Source organism: Mastomys coucha, unplaced genomic scaffold (assembly GCF_008632895.1).
Source record: "Mastomys coucha isolate ucsf_1 unplaced genomic scaffold, UCSF_Mcou_1 pScaffold21, whole genome shotgun sequence".
In the NCBI taxonomy this organism is placed as follows: Eukaryota; Metazoa; Chordata; class Mammalia; order Rodentia; family Muridae; genus Mastomys; species Mastomys coucha.
This window is the reverse complement of record NW_022196904.1, coordinates 128,401,457-128,419,207: the sequence shown is the minus strand read 5'-3', so window position 1 is coordinate 128,419,207 and position 17,751 is coordinate 128,401,457. Positions and strand designations below refer to the sequence as shown.

The window sequence follows — 17,751 nt, the reverse complement described above, 5'->3', positions numbered from 1 at the left end:
CTCCCACGATGAAGTGTAGCTGGTGAAGCCAGCATAGCAAGAGGCTAAGAATAACCAATAATGAAATAGAATGGTCTTAAAAATATACTTTATGTTACTAAAACATAGTTTGTTTCTGAAATTTCCCACTGAGAACTCCTGGATAAGGGGAAACGTTAAAAACACATGCACACACACAACACACACACACACATGCATGTGTGTGTGTATATTATATATATGTGTGTCTGTGTATGTGTGTATATACTATATATATGTATACATATGTGGAATATACAATATTATATGTAGGATTATATATAACACATATTAGAAGTATATATTAGAAATTTTATTATTATTTTGTGTTGAATGCATGCATGGTGTGCATGCATGCAGCAACACACGTGTAAAAGTCAAAGGGCAACTTTTTGGATCCGGTTCTTTCCTTCCAACTTTATATGGGCTCTGGGGATGGCACTCAGCTCACCAGGCTTACTTGACAAGCACTTTTGCCTACTTAGCCATCTTGTCAACCCATGAATGTGTTATTTGATAGTCACAGTGTGGTTGGATTATAGGGTGTTTTTAAAACACCTCCATCGATGTTGCCACTACATGCTGTCAAAGCATTATTTTGCACATTTATACTTGTGTCCACACTTGCTATGGGGCAGCATCAGGCATCAGGTACACTGACCTTAAAGCAACACTTCCCGAGTTTAAATCTAGGTTTCAAAAACTCTTAGCTATGTGACCTTGAGTAAGCTCCTGCAACTCTCTGTTCTTGGGTGTTCTTGGGTGTCCTTGCCTGTAGAGTGGGGGCAATGGGCCTTCCCTGGCAGGAACATATAGTAAGTGTGAGTGTGTCAGTCATTAGATCATACAGTAAGTGTGAGTGTGTCAGTCATTAGATCATACAGTAAGTATGAATGTGTCAGCCATTAGATCACACAGTAAGTGTGAGTGTGTCAGCCATTAGATCACACAGTAAGTGTGAGTGTGTCAGCCATTAGATCACACAGTAAGTGTGAGTGTGTCAGCCATTACAACTGTGCTGCCTTCCTACTCCAACAGCCTTACAGCTTCCCCTGTCAGGGTGTCACTGCTCCCAACTCTATGGATCCCATCTTCCTGATATAAATGACTTCCAGGTTCTTGAAGACTGTTGATTGCAATAGTGGTGTTCTGTAAGTATGAAAATAGAACATCAGTTTGGAGACCATCAGACCCTGCCTGCTGGCAGCTGGCAAAGTCTCTGGAGAGCAGAGTGGCAGCAGGCATGCATGGTATGACGCATGCCCTTGACTGGATGTTATACATACTTCCACGTACACAGAGTAGACACTCTACATAGAACATGTATACCTCCATGTACATGAGAATGCATGTCTCCATGCACATATATTCCCCAGACACATAAGAATACATATCCACATGCATACACACATGCCTGCCTCTAAACATGTGAGGATACATTTCCCCTCCCCACATATGTACATGCCTTCTTCAGTCATATGGTGGCAGATGTCCCCACACGTGTATCTCTGGGCACATGAGGACACATGTCCTCAAAGTCATGCACATGCAAGTCCCCATCATAACACTGCTTGACTTTTTAGAGTGGAGGCTTTAACCAGCTCAGGCATGCTCTTTTCCTCTCAGTGTAAGCTAATCCTGATACTCAGAGTGGAAACCAGGGTTCCGTCTAAACATGGGAAAATGAACATCAGAGGAGGTAACACGCCATCCCTCTTCAGCAAGTCTGGCAAGGTTGGCTCCGTGCTGTCTGAACCAGTGAAGCACATGCTGCTGTGCCCTTCCTCTAGGTCCTAGTGTGAACAGGGTTCCTTTCTGAGCATCAATGACCCTAGCATGGAACTTATACCTTCCAGGACTGATTGCTACACATTTGCAAAATGAAGCCTAGAACCCTTAATGGTCTATAGCTCTGGATAATTATTACCTCACAGACGTTTTGGCATAGCGATGCCTGTCTTCTTAGACAGTTATGAGTCTGGGTTAGACCTGGAGGACTTTGGAATTTCCTCCTTCCTGTTTGAATAACGGCAATGGGTATTGCGCAGTCACCTTGATTGGACTCCCGAGAATGGGGAGCTTCATTTCTTAGTGACATGTGAATAACAGCAGCCGGAGGAGGTGGGCCCTGTAATTAAGAATGCACTCCCAGAGGTGATAATACCCATCCAGGCAAGGCCACAAAGACTGTTGAATCTGAGGCTAGTTTGGGTCACACAGCAGGACCTCATCTACAGATAAAGGGCAAGAGTGCTTGCTCCTCTCATGTCTTGAGAGCAGACACGGGCAGAGTGAATGGACAGCTTATCTCAGTACTGTGATGTCTCTGACAAGGTCTTTCTGCACTTTACCCTACCATCTTACAATACACCACAGTACTATTTCTAGGTTCCAGATGAAGCTGAACACAACTTAAGGACATTCTGTGACACCAGGGCAGTGCCAGCACTGCTGGGGCATCCTTGATTCCATCTGCCATCAATGCAGCTTGCTCCAGAAAGCACAGGGACAAGGTAACATTACTAGGAAGTGCCCAGAAGGCTGGTCTGACACAAAGGAAAGTAGCGTGTAACATCACGAGAATGAGAGAAAGTTTCCAACTGTTTTCAGAATGCCCGGGGAGTTCAGAAGGACATGTGTTTTAAATCAGAGACCCAGGGTGTCTGGGCACTAATCTCCACCCGACTTTCTCATGAAGAAACACAACCCATGGGATGGAGAAGGCTGCCTCATCCTGACACCTAGCTCTCTCTGTTGCCTGGCACCGCATCTCAATTGCTCTTTGTTGTGGTCAGCCAGTGAAACACCAGTTAACCCTCCTGCTCCTTCTAGAATTCACCTCTCCTAACAAGAGGAACAAAGGGCCAGAGCCGACTCTGCTTCTGGGTACAGGCATGCATGCATCATAACCTCCCAGGATCTGGACTTACTTGAAGGTTGGGAATTCTAAAGAACTTTCCCAAATGGCACAGGCCTCTTTGACTCAGGTCTAAAACTGGTGAGGCAGAAAAGATGGCCCCTTCAAAATCCATTTGCTCATCATCTCTGGAAAAGGGATCAGGCAAGTTCTTGGTGGTGGCAACGGCAGCATCCTTGGGATCTTTAGCAGCCTTCTCGGCCACTGCTTGGGGGCTGGTGTCCTCCATCTGATGCCCTCCAGTGGCCACTGCTCATCCTTCTTGGTATGGAGTCACCTGGAGACAAGGAGGGGTGTCGGTGTGTGTGTCCTAGCAACCAGAAGTCACACGGGGTGGGGGTTGGGGAGTGGGGCATGGGCACATTTGTAGGGGTTCGAGTTGCTAAAAAAAAGGAACAGTACCATGAATTTAGCTTTTAAACTTGTAAATACTGGAACATAAGAAGGTACTGGCTAAATTCTTTGCTCCTCACACTGTACCACAAAGTCTAAAGAAGAAAATGATAATTATGATTTGAGAAGGGGGGCTCAGGTAGCTCAGGCTGGCCTGCAACTCAGTGTGGTGAGCTTCTAATTCCTGATCTTCCTGCATCTACCTCCAAAGTGCTGAGATTACAAGCAAGCAGCCACCTGCCCTCAGTTTAACTGGAAAATACCAGTGGAAACAAGCATCCAGGATGAAAACAGAGGAGGACTTTTCAAGTTTGCAAACCACCTACCTGTAAAATAGGGAGAGGCTTCTGGTAAGATAGTTTCCTATTTCCACCCTGGAAATCTCTCTGCTTCTTGTATCCAATACTCTGAAGTCAGGTTTTCCCCAGCTTCCACTCTGGCCCAGACCGGACCAAAGAGGGAGCCAGGTGGGCACTGGGGAAAACCTGGGCAATGACAATCTTGCATCTTCGTTCAACAAGCCTTTTGCTTAGTCAGAGTATACTTGCAAAACCATCCAAGCAAAGAGGATGGCTGGAAGGGAAATCATCTGTCAACTGGACAGCCCGATGGCTGGCACACGTGCAGAGTTTCACTCTCCTTTGAGGAGCAGCTACCTTTTCAGTTAAGGAGTTGGTCTCAAAGGTGGACAATTCATGGGATGCCTAGGTCTACTCTGGCAGGATATATGCCACCCCAACCCCGGGAGTGGGTCTCCCTAAGGTCTCCAACCTTTGCACAGTCCATGGCTTATTATTGTATCTTTTTTTCTACACTTTGGAATTAGGAGGAAAGATTCTGCCTCCAACAAATTACATTGTAAGGAAAATGTATGGACAAGAGGGAGAGAGAGGACTAATGATGCTGTTTCCACACTGGGTTGGATTAGGGGGAGCTCGACTTTTGGGCCTCAGTTCCCATCTTCCCAGGCGTGGCAACTGTAAAGGGGCAGGGATCCTAGTCATAGTCTTCTCCCACCACCACGCCATCAAAGGCCGATGTCCACAGGACCTCCCAGCAGACCAGACTCACTGCCGATGGGGCGGTCCCATCAACCCCAGAGTCTACGCCAGCCAGTTTGTGACCCCACCCCGCAACTTTGTGGCCGGTCCCATCTAGTCCAGCCGCCGGCGGTGATCCACCCTCGGGCCCCGTTCCTCCTCCCCGCCCACCTGCGACTCCGCCCTGACACGTCGGCTGCCCCGCCTCCAAGAGGCTCAGGCACAGCCTAACAAACGAGCGAGCTGCCCGGCTTACGCGGTCGCCATGGAGACGCTGCTGCGGTACGGAGGCCGGAGAGTGTCAAGCTGCGGGTCCGGGGTGGGATGGCTTCGGTACGCGTGCGCTTACCGCCTCTTAAAGCTGGAGGTGGGCGACAAGGCCAAAAAGAAACTTTGAGAGGATGGGCTGGTGGATTCGAGGAGGGCTTGGGGACCCGAGGGAGGTCGAGCGATGCTTCTGCTGACCAGACCGTCTTCCAGGGCAATGGACCCTCGGGCCTCAGGCCTCTGAAACGGACCGCTGCCGTCCGCGCCTGCGCAGAAGCAGCAGCCTCGTGCCGCGCTCTTAGCTTCCCTGGATGGTGCAGGGTTTGTTGCAAATAGGCATCCCTTTTGTAGTGGGCCCTGGTTCTGCACAGACCCTCCTAGTGTGGAAACTCGGAGGCTGTCCTTTCCCATTTAGAGATCTGCAGAGCAGGGTATTCTGGGAGGCAGGTCAGCCAGGTCCATATACCCTAAACCACATCATCCTCTGGAGAAAAGGGATCCCTCCCCAAAAGAGAAATTACTGGAACATGGTAAACTGCCTTAATACCACATCTAGTGGGGATAGAAGCCCTGCTGCGGATCTCAGAGGATCCTGAGCAATGAGGTGATATTGGTCACTCCCTTTCTGGAGGCCAGAAGTTGAGATCTTAGCAAGTTCCACAGTTTTTAGTGAGTAATGTGTCACAGGGCAACATGACAGGTGATCAAATCTAAGGGAAACAATTGGAAATGACATTGATGACAGGTGATCAAATCTAAGGGAAACAATTGGAAATGAACTGGCCTGGACATTGAGTGGTACCCTTAGCTAACATGCCCATTGATATAATCTTGCTAAACATTTTTGAAGCAGCAAAGCAGGACAGAATTGAAGGTATAAGATGGAACCCAAGTGGAAGTCTAGATCTAAAACAGCAACAAATTTGGTTTATTTGGGCCAGCAAGATGAGTTAATTCTTAGAACCTAGCTAGGAGAGAACCAATTCCACAAAGTTGTCCTGTAGTATCCCCTATATGAACGCAATAATAAATTTAAATAATAGTTTTCAATTTGTTTACTAATAAATTCCTTAGGACTGAAAGTGAGATGGGAGTAAGTTGTAAGAAAATATTCCAAACAAGAAAACAATAAAACCTAGAAAACTCAAAAGAGTTGTGGGAGCTCAGTAGTCTCCTAGTGTCCTATCAACACTGCAGGGACGAGTGCTTGCAGCTGAATTTACCCGGAGTGTTCTGTTGGTTACAGGTTGGGGTCAAGAGGTGCTGTGAGGAGCTTTAGGATGCAGAGCAGGCAGGCCATTTCTGCCTGGCCACACATGCCATCAAAGAGGCCCCTTTCTGGTGGCTTTCAGTGAAATGCTTGCCACACACTCATGGGACCCCAAGAATCCATTTAAAAGTTCAGGCACAGCAGTGTATGCCTATAATTCCTGCTCTTGGGAGACAGACAAGTGGATTCGGAGGGCTCATTGGCCAGCCGGCCTAAACCACTTTGAGAGCTCCAAGCCAATGAGACCCTGGGTCAAAAAAAAACAAACAAACCAAGATTGACAGCTCCTTAAGAACAACACCCACAGTTGACATTCAACCTCTACACATGTACATATACCCACCCACATATGTGTACAGATCACACACACACACACACACACACACACACACACACACACACACGTTCCACCTTCCTTGCTACTAGGAAAATAGAATTATATCAAAAATTGGAATTATTATACACATTTGATTGGCAAAATGAGCCACTTGGTATAATGTTCATGTGCTGACAATTACAGGGTCCGGCCTGCTGGGAACTGGTGTCCATAGGCACCTTGAGGAGCCCCTGGGTATTCCAGCACAGCACCATCTCAGCCCATTGTTTTATCCTACAGTTGTCTTGAGTTTTGATTTCCCTTAAAAACCCATCAAATTGGTTTTTGTATTCGGTAGTTAATTATATGTAGGAACTCATCTTACCATTTTTTTTGTGCTCACTCATTATCCAGCTAAAATGCCTCTGTTGAGTAGTTCTCTTGGCAAGTGTTTCTGGGCTATTCTCCTTAAGCTCATGAATGTACCCTCTTTATTTTCATCTAATTCTTGAATGACTGTTCAAGAATTGGTACGGAGTTCCTTGTTGACAACAATTTTCTATCAGAATTTTAAAGATATTGCTTTCTGGCTGCTGTTGAAAAGGCTGCTGCCAGCTCCACTGCCATTTCAGTGAAGGAATCTGAAACCCTTCCGAAAACCCCACTCCTGTGTTTTTCTCGGTGCACACTGAGTTTTACTCTGTGCCTGGTGAGGTCTGTGTCCTCCACCCAGGTTCTTCCCAGCCCTTTTCTGTCATTTTATTGCATATCTGCATCTTGACCCTCACTCTTCCCCGCTCCCTCCTCAGAATGGGTAACTCTAAAGTTACCCATCTCTGTTCTCATGGACCATCTACCAGCTCATCTTTCCCCTGGGGTGCAAACCTCATTTTTCATGTCTAATTCTCTTCTCTTCTGCCCCCCTGTGTGTGTGATATTATAGATATTTGATTGGCAAAATGAGATGCTTGGTGTGATGTTCATGTGTTAGCAATTACAGGGTTCCCTTGCTGTGAACTGGTGACTGTAGGCACCTTGGGGAGCCACTGAGTACTCAGTCATGGGCACTATAGAGATCTGAGTTCTGTGCACAATGGTCACATCTTATGACTCTAGGTTCTTCTTAGAGCAGCTGTTGGAGATGTGCCTCTGCTGAGCCAACGTGTCCACAGCAGTGTCACCTGATTAATCAAAGAACTGCACAGGACAAGAGAACACATGGATTAGTGAATTTCATGAGTCAATAGAGCATCTCACACCGCTTACTGACTGAACAATGACTGAGAGCAGCAGTGTGGAGGGACCTCAGTGTGACACCACCCTTGAGATGGCTAAAGCTAAGCAAAAGGAAGTGACAGCAAGAGTGAATGATAATACTAAAGCAAAAGAAGATAGAGGAGCATCCCATAGTCCTAGGCTGGGAGGAAGGATGGCAGGACACTCCAGGGGTGTACAGAATGGGGCTATGGATTGGACATGAGCTCATACTGTCACAAATATGTAAGGGAGATGGTGAGGGCTCAGAACAAGCTTAGTTTGTAATTACTGTAATGGGGCAAGAGCCTGAGGCAGGGTTGAGCCTGAGGAAGCCAAGTTTATCCTGGACTCTAGGTCTCTGGGCAAAGCTGTCTTTTGCTACTTTCTGAATTCTTTCTTCTTCCACCCTTCTCCACTCCTTTTCTTCTACCCTTTCAACCTGTAACACTAGGTATAATAGGAAAAAAGAGGATGGAGGGGAAAGGGGACATCATTATGTTAGAATACCTCCTGCTGATTAGGGGTGTTGAGTTCCTTGGGGTAAGTGTGATCTTTGCCATCAGGATATATAATTTTTTCTTCCTCCTTTCCCTCTTTCTACCTCTTCTTCTCCTCTGCCTCTTCTTTCTTCTCCTCTTCTTCCTTCTCCTCCTCCTTTTTCTCCTCCTCCTTCTTTGTGTATGACTACTTAATAAACCACAACTAACAACTACCACCAATCCTGCCTCTCAGGGTCCTAGCCTTCTGAAAAGTTTCCAGAATTCCATATGTTACACAATCGGAGAAACTGCCACTGGCAAAATCATGCCCCTGCTAGACCACAAGGCAAATCATAGTCATCTGCCATGGACAATCTGAAGTAGTCCCCTATTCTTTTTTTTTTTTTGTTATTGTTTTTGTTTTTCGAGACAGGGTTTCTCTGTGTAGCCCTGGATGTCCTGGAACTCACTCTGTAGACTAGGCCGGCCTTGAACTCAGAAATCCACCTGTCTCTGCCTCCCAAGTGCTGGGATTAAAGGTGTGTGACACCACTGTCCAGCACAAAATTCTTAAATGGATAATCTTATACTATTCTCTGTTTTTTTTGTTTTTGTTTTTTAAAGAAACCAAGACTCTAAAAATGTCACTACATCTGGGACTCATAAAGGGAGAAGGAGGGATAAGAGAGGGTGGAGCTAGATTCAGTGAGATCAGAGAAGGGAAACATACAAGAAAATGAGAATGGCCTGGTCCTTGTGAGGTTCATCAGGGTTTGCACACTGGCCCCCCAGAAGTGCCAGCATACAGGGGTGGCTCAATAAACAAGAAATATTTTTGGCAGACTTGAGGGTTCCTGGAAGATATCTTACTAATAAGGGTTGAGCAGTTAGTAAAGTCTTTATTGGCTGGAAAAGTCCCTGGCTGGAGCTCTATCAAGGGCAGAATCTGTGTTCACACATTGGAGTCCTGACCCCAGTTCTTCATCGTGTCACCATGTGGAAACGAGGCCGTTAGAGAGGTCACCACAGTGAAATGTGGATCTGTAAGTGGGCCCTGATCCAGTATGACTAGTGTTCTTGTAAGAAGAGCCCAGTATACTGCCACAGAGCCATGAAGCATGTGAGGACATAGGGAAATGTCATCTACAGGCTAGGGAGAGAGACCTCCGAAGGAACCAGTCCCATCATACCTGCATCTTTTCTGCCAGTCACCACAAAAGTCAGGAGTAAATCCGGTGTGTTAACCAGACTGCAGGACTAACTTGGCAGGGAGAGCGGACTAACTGTGGAGGGAGTCACTCAGCTCAGGCCAGGGAGAGGCAGGAAATGGGTGTGGGAGGCTGATGGCAGTGTCAGTTGCAGATAGAGGAGGGAAAATCCATCTGCCTAGGTATTTAGGCAGATGTTAAACTGTCAAAACATTTAAAGTCATGGTTAGTGCTCATGTTAAGTTCTCTAATTTCTTACAGTAAGCACTCCTTCTTCTTCCTGTTAGTCAGTAAAGACCATGGGAAGTAGGGGTGATTTGGAGCTCCAATTAGCATCTGTTGGACTCTCCTTTGCTGCCCTTGCTGCCTCGAGCCAAAGGATTGCCAGTCAAACCTCCAACCAAACCCTTAGATCAACACAACTGTTTTTAACAACCCATAGATGTCCTGAGACAACTGCAACTGCTTGTTCTGGCTCCTGAAGGCACAGCCCCAGCCAAGGCCATTTATTTCAGTTGGAGTGGTTACCCTGCAACCATTTTCACTTAGGCTAGAGGGAGCACACTGCCCCCTGGTGGCCCAGCCGAAAATCACTGTGGCTGGTGATAATAGAGACTATGACGGGAAAGAGGGTAAGCAGGCAGTAACTATCTTCAGAGAGATGGTCATAGCAGTTGGTACTGGTCAGAGGTCACCAACAAAGGAGGTCTGTGGATGCCACCCAAAACAAGGTCTGTGCATAATGTCAGATACAGTTTCCTGTGGTATATGGATGAACAGAATTCTTGTTTCTGAATATTGCTTTAAATGATTAGAAAGCCAGCTTCTACCGGTTTTGGAGTGATAATAGGCCAGGAATAACCTTGGTAAAATCACATTTGGTAAAAGTATCTGGACCAATGAGAGACTTTCCAATTATTCGGAGACTATTTAGTGTTTTATTTCTCCATGGCTATCTAGGAACTTAACTTTGAATCTATTTCTTTTCAGTTCTGATCACTTCTGCTCCTTTAGCTTGTTACATGGTTTTAAAAGAATCTGTAAAACAGATGGTAACTGTCTTTGAAAAAGGATACACATGCTGTATGCTTCAGAAACAAACACACCGGGGTGGGAGGAGCTGGTGCTTTATGGAGTGCATCATGTGTAAAAGGGACAAAGAATCGTGTCACCTTTCAGTGTCAGCTTGTCCACTTTTAGGAAGTGCTTTTGTGATTAATGTTCAGAACTCAGTATTTGTTGGACCAGCTTTGACCATAAAACCTGCTGTGCTGAAAATGAACACATAGACTCTGGATCCGGGGCCGTGGTTCCCTGGAAAGAGTGCTTTCTCAGAATACACAATGTCCCAGGTACAACTCCAGTGCTGCATAAACTGGAGATTGTGGCCCATGCCTGTAACTCAGAACTTTGGAAGTAGAGGCCCCCCAAGTTCAGAATACCAGCCTGGGATACATGCAACCCTATCTTGAGAAAAAAAAAAAAACAATAAAAAAGAGGTTTGCTGGTGCGTCTCCACTCACCAGATCTCTGTTCTCTGGGGACTTGACTGAGCCTTGGTGTGGACCCAGCTTTCCTCCTTCTGTGGCCCTACCAATGCATCCTACCTGGGACTCCCAGTAGTCACATCAGGCTAGGACTCAGGTTGGCAGTTTTCACTGTCTTTCCAACATTACTATCTTGCCTGTCTCACTCACAACCTGTAGAAGCCTGTTTTCAGGTGACTGTCCTCCCAGGTTCCTCTACAAACATACAAACATTAACAGCCAAGACAACATGCTTCCGCTAGAACACAGTAACTCTATTACAGTAGGCGAGGAAAAATGTAATATTGCTGAAGCACAAGAACATGACTTCAAAACAGTGATGAATATGTCCAAGGCCTTAAGGAGGATATGGATAAACCCTATAATGAAGTCTGCGAAAACACAAACAATGGAATGAAACAATGAAAACAATTCACAGCATTAAAGTAGAATTCAACAAAGAAATAGAATGAAAAACACCAGCAAAAACCCAAAATGAAATAAAACTGGAGAAGTAAATCAAATTTAGGAAGTCAATCAAAAATCACAGAGGTAAACTTCACCTACCAAATATAAGTCTTGGAAGAGAGACTCTCAAGCATTAAAGACAAGGTAGAAGAGATGGCTACCTCAAGCCAAAGAAAATGTTAATTCTTTAAAAAAAAAAAAAAAAGGCACAAAACATCGAGGAAATCTGGGACACTGTGAAAACTCAAATCTATTAATGGGGGAGAGGGGTGAAAAAAGAAACCCAGGTCAAAGGAAATTATTTTCAACAAAATCATGGAAGAAAATTTCTGCAACCTATAGAAGGTTGCCTATCAAGGTGTGTGTGTGTGTGTGTGTGTGTGTGTGTGTGTGTGTGTGTGTGTGTGTGTGTATTAAAGAAAGAATAATAAAAGCAGCAAGGGAAAAGACCAAGTAACATATAAATGCAGACTTATTAGACTAACGCCTGACTCTAATGGAGACTGCAGAACCAGAAGGACCAGGACAGATGTTCTATGGACTCTAAGGGACCACAGACTCCAGCCCAGACTACAAAACTCATCAGAACTTTTAATCACAATAAGACAAAACCAAACCAAAACCAACCAACAACCATTTCATAATAAAACCAAATTTAAGCAATTTCTGTCTACCAGTCCAGCTCTACAGAAGGCACTAGAAGGTCTTAAGAGGTTAGACATACCCAAGAAAACACAAAAAATAAAAATTCCATAGTAACAAATCGAAGGAGGGGGGAACCTACACACTGTAACACCAAAATAACAGGAATCAATAAACACTGCTCATTGATAACTTTCTATATTAATTATCTCAATTCCCCAATAAAAAGATATATACTTTCAGGTTGGACTAGAAAAAAGGATTTATATTTTTGCTGCATCCAAGAAACACACCTTACCATCAAGGATAAACATTACCTCAGGGTAAAGGATGGGAAAGATATTCCAAGCAAATGGACCCAAGAAACAAGCGGGGGCAGCCATTTTAACATTGGACAAAATAAACTTTAAATCAGAATTAATCAGAAGAGATAAGGAAGTTTATTATATACTTATTAAATGAAAAACATCCAAGAAGATCCCACATTTCTAAACATTCATGCACCAAACACAAAGGCACACAAGTTCATAAAAGGATCACTACTGTAGTTAAAAATCACACATTAACCCTCACACAGTAATAGTGGATGACTTCCATATCTAACTCCAGACAAAAGCTAAACAAAAATGCTGGAGTTAAATCACATCCTAAATCAAATGGACATAGTAGATTTAGACAAAATATTTCACCCAAATACAAAAGAATTTGCCCTTTTCTCAGGAGCTCATGGAACTTTCTGCAAAACTGACCACATATGTGGACAACAAACCAAGTCCCAACAGATATAATAAAATTGAAATAGCTGTGTGCATTTTAGCTGACCACCATGGATTAAAGCTGGATGTCAATGACAGAAAGTGTGCAAAGTCAAGGAAACTGAGCTGAATGAAAAATGGGTCAAGACAGAAATTAAGGAGATTAAAAAACTTTTTAGATTTTTTTTTTTTGAGACAGGGTTTCTCTGTGTAGCCCTGGCTGTCCTGGAACTCACTCTGTAGACCAGGCTGGCCTCGAACTCAGAAATCCACCTGCCTCTGCCTCCCAAGAGCTGTGATTAAAGGCCTGCACCACCACTGCCTGGCAACTTTTTAGAATTGAATAAAAATGAAAACATAGCATAACTAAACCTATAGGACCCAATAAAAGCAGATCCAAGAGGTGAATTCATAGCAGTAAGTGCAATACATTAATAAATAGGAGAGCGTTCATGTTAGTGGCAGAACAAAAAGAAATAACACTCAAAAGAATAGACAGCAAGGGATGATCAAACTTAGGACTGAAATCAATAAAATAGAAACAACAAAAACAATGCAAAGAATCAAAGAAACAGAGAGATGATTCTTTGAGAAAATCAGATTGATAAACCTTTAGCCAGATTAAAAGATGAAAAGATCCAAATTGATAAAATTAGAGATGAAAAAGGGACATGTCAATAGACATACATTAGACATACATTAGACATACAAGAGACATAGACTAGACTAACAAAAGACATTACAATAGAAATCTAAAGAATCACAAGGACATACTTTAAACATCTGTACTTCATCAAACTGGAAAAACCTAAAAGAAATTAATGAATTTTTTGATATATACAGTCTACAAATTTATATCAAGATCATATAAACAATTTTAAAAGACCCATAACACCTAGTAAATAGAAACAGTAATTAAAAGTCCTCCCAATAAAAACAACAAAAACAGGGCTAAATGGATTCTTTCAAAGAAGAATTAACATCAGTACTCCTCAAATTGTCCTGCAAAATATAAATTGAAGCAACACTAATTCTTATGAGGTCACAATTACTCTGATACCTAAACCACACAAAGACTCTACAAAGAAAGAAAAATTACAGAACAATTTTTCTTATGAACATAGCAAAAATGCTCAATAAAATATCAACCAAATCCAAGGACACATAAAAATGATTAGTCACCAAATCTAGTAGACTTCATCCCAGAAATGCAGGCATGGTAAAACAGTATAAATCAATAAATGTAACCCACCATACAAACAGACTGAAGGATAAAATGCATCTGGTTATTAGCTGCAGAAAAGGCCTTTGACAAAATCCAGAGTCCCTTCATGATAAAAGTCCTGGAGAGACTAAGGATACAGGGACATACCTCAATATAATAAAGACAATGTACAGCAAGCTCAGGGCCAACATCAACCTAAGTGTGGAGAAACTCAAAGCATTTCTGCTAAAACTTGGAATGAGACAAGGATGTCCATGCTTCATACCTATTTAATATAGGTATTTGAAGTCTTGGCTAGAGCAGTAAGATGACAGAAAGAGATCAAAGAAATACAAATAGGAGAGAAAGAAGTTAAAGTATCTTTATTTGGAGATATGATTTTATACATAAAAGACCCTAAAATATGTAGCAGGAAATTTCTATAGGGATAAACATGTTCAGCAAAGTAGCAAGATACAAAACTAACACACAAAAATCAGTATCCTTCCCATACACAGATGACAAAGAGACTGAGAAAGAAATGGAAACAACACCTTTTACAACAGCAAAACGAACAAAGCAAAACAAACAAACAAAAAACCCAAAAAACAAAACCCCAAACCCGTGATAATTTTAAGTAAGTGAAATAATCATATAATAGAACATTTAAGGCACTGAAGAAAGAGTTTGAAGAAGACACCAGAAGATGGGACGATCTCACATGTTCATGGATCAGTAGGAATAATATATGAAAATGGCCATCCTACCAAAAGCAGTCTACAGTTTCAATGCAGTTCCCTTCAAAATTTTAACACAGTTCTTCACAGAAATCAAAACCATGTTCAACTTCATACGGAAACATCAAAAAATAATTAAAGCAATCCTGAGTGATGAAAGAATTACTGGAGATATTACCATCCCCCACCTCAAATTGTACTACAGAGTAATAAAAACCATACTAATAAAAACATCATGCTATTGTCATAAAAACAGACTGAAGTCAAACTGAAGATCCATGCACACGCCCACACACCCATGGGTACCTGTTTTTCTTTCTTTTTTAAAGATTTATATCATATATACCATTCTGCCCACATATGTGCCTGCAGGCCAGAAGAGGGCACCAGATCTTTAAATGATTATGAGCCACCATGTGGTTGGTGGGAATTGAACTTAGGACCGCTAGAAGAGCAGTGCTCTTAACCGCTGGGCCATCTCTCCAGCCCAGAGGCACCTGTTTTTTTTGACAAGCTAGAAATACACAGGGGAAAAGGACAGCAGCTTCACCAAATGGTGCTGGTCAAACTGGATTTCAGCATGTAGAAGAATGCAAATAGATCCATACTTATCATCCCACACAAAACTCAAGTCCAAATGGATCAAGGACCTCAACATAAAACCAGATACACTGAACCTGACAGAAGAGAAAGTGGGGAATAGATCTGAACTCATTGGCACAGGGAAAGAATTTCTGAACTGTTAGCAAAGGCACTAAGATCAACAAATAAGTGGGACCTCATGAAACTGAAAAGCTTCTGTATAGGACACTGATTGAACAAAGCAGAGACTACAGGATGGTCAATGCTCTTTACCAATTATACATCCAATAGAGGGCAAATATCTAAGACAAAGAACTAAAGAAGGACGTGAAGAAAACAACTAAAAATGGGGTACAGATCTAAACAAAGTTCTCAAAAGATGAAGCACAAATGGCAGAGAAGCACTTAAAGAAATGTTCCACCTCCTTAATCATCAAGGAAATGCAAATCAAAACTACTCTGAGATTTCGGAATGGCCAAGATCAGTAAAACAAAGGACAGCTCATGCTGGTGATGGTGTGGGGAGAGAACACTTATTCATTGCTTGTGGGAGTGCAAACTTGTACAGCCACTATGGGGATCAGTGTGACAGTTCCTCAGGCAGCTGGGAATAGATCTACCTGAAGATCTGGCGATACCCCTCTTGGGCATATACCCAAAGGAGTCCACATCCTACTCCAGAGAGAGACACTTGCTCATTCATGTTCATTGCTGCTCTATTCATAGTAGCCAGAAATTAGGAACACCCTGGATGCCCATCAACAGATGAATGGATAACAAAAAAAGTGGTACATTTACATAACTGAATATTATTTGGCTGTAAAAAAATAACCCAAATTATAAAATTTGCAAATAAATGGTTGGATCTAAGAAAAAATTGTTCTGAGTAAGGTAACCCAGACCCCAAAAGACAAATATTGTATATATTCTCTTATATATGGATGCCAGTTTTTAAGCCTTTGATAGGCATGCTACACAGGGGTTAGATGTAAAATAACGGACCAGGGAGAAGGAGGAGATCTTCCAATGAAGGGGAAACAGAATATATAGTTATGTAGAGGCATGGGGGCAACGAGCAAGAGGATTAAGTGGAGAGGGGAGGAAAGAAGAGGGAAGGAGGGACTCAGGGAGGGACAGCTAACACTAGGGGACATTTGAGGGATAATATGGAAACTGTATAACTATATGGAGACCTGGGAAAACCAAACACAGTTGTTCTCCTCAAGGACCATAGCAACAAAAGGATTTGTCAGAGCATTCTTCTAGACCCATAGATCAGTGCCTTGCGCAGTCATCATCAGAGAGACTTCCTGACACAGTAGACAGGAACTAACACAGAATCCCACAACTGAACAGTGTGCAGAGAGTGAGAGACTTCAGAACACTCACTCCTAAATGGGCTGTCATCATCAAACCCCTTCCCTCAGAGGTCAGAGATCCATGCAGAAGAGGAGACACAAGGATTTTTTTTTAAAGATTTATTTCATTTATTTTATGTATATGAGTACACATTGTAGTTGTACAGATAGTTGTGAGCCTTCATCTGGTTGTTGGGAATTGACTTTTTTTTAGGACCTCTGCTCACTCGGCCCAAAGATTTACTATTATAAATAAGTAAGCTGTCTTCAGACACACCAGAATAGAGTGTCAGATCTCATTACAGGTGGTTGTGACTCACCATGTAGTTACTGGGATTTGAATTCAGGACCTACGGAAGAGCAGTCGGTGCTCTTACCTGCTGAGCCATCTCACCAGCCCGAGACACAAGGATTTCAAGAGCCAGAGGGATAGATGACACCAAGGAAACAGTGTCTTCCAGGCACAAGAGGACTGACACACATAGGAACTCATGGACACTGTGGCAGTATGCACAAGATGTGCTGTGGGCCTGCAAAGCTTCAAGTCAGATTGGGTCCCAGTGCTGAGAGAAGGAAGTGGATACAGGCTTCCATCCCTCATCCACACCTAACTGACATTCACTTGCAAAGGAAAAATAATTAATTTCCTCCAATGAAGCCTCATGGGTATATTAATCACACATAAGGGTAGCCCCCATGTCCAGAAGTAGATGGCCAAGACACAACAAACACTGGTATTACTTGGCTTTTTTTCTTTTCTTTCTTTTTATCTTACTGGTCTTTTGGTTGTGTATTATGATTTCTGATTTTGTGTCTTTATGGACGTTTCTCTGGGTGTGTTTCTTGTGTTTGTTCTTTCTGTCTTCTAAGTTATTGTTTTGTTTGCCTGTTTGTTTTCTTAATGAAGATCCCCTGGTATTCAGTATTTTATAAACAGTAAGGCAAGTGGCCCTGAAGGTAAGTTTTGTTTGTTGTCATTTGTAGTCTGCCTATAGATACTTTGTCTGCTCTTCAGTAATGCTAACTGTGTGTCAAATTGTATCTACCGTAGTAGGCAACAGATGAAAATAAATTGGTCAGTATGCCTTCAACACAATGAAGCTCCTTTTCCTCATAATTTTGTATATTCACTATCACTAACATATTCAAAGCCAGTAAAACCAGGAATGAAATCATAGCTTAATAAAACAAATTTGTTTACCTTTGCAGTTACTTTAGCTATTAACATCCTCCTATATTGTTCCAATGTGTATTTAGATAGGAATAAAATGTTGTAACATTAATTTTTTTTAAAAGGCCAGTTCTGCCATTGGT

General features: G+C 42.8%; 1 protein-coding gene across 7 annotated transcripts in view; it reads right to left on the bottom strand.

Moving 5' to 3' along the window:
- Nucleotides 1-4,930, bottom strand: part of Lrrc27 (leucine rich repeat containing 27) — a 30,138-nt gene extending 25,208 nt beyond the window's left edge. Inside the window, exons 1-3 of one of the 7 annotated variants that reach the window (XM_031388682.1) lie at nucleotides 4,625-4,929; nucleotides 3,338-3,423; nucleotides 2,949-3,212 (exon numbers count right to left, since the gene is read on the bottom strand). In XM_031388682.1, coding sequence (XP_031244542.1) covers nucleotides 2,949-3,164 — 216 coding nt within the window. In that variant the 5' untranslated portion in view covers nucleotides 3,165-3,212; nucleotides 3,338-3,423; nucleotides 4,625-4,929. Of the gene's footprint in view, nucleotides 1-2,948; nucleotides 3,213-3,337; nucleotides 3,424-3,654; nucleotides 4,046-4,539 lie in introns of those variants that run through there. The other 6 variants (XM_031388683.1, XM_031388686.1, XM_031388680.1 and 3 more) reach the window with 6 other exon arrangements.
- Nucleotides 4,931-17,751: the final 12,821 nt, after the last annotated feature.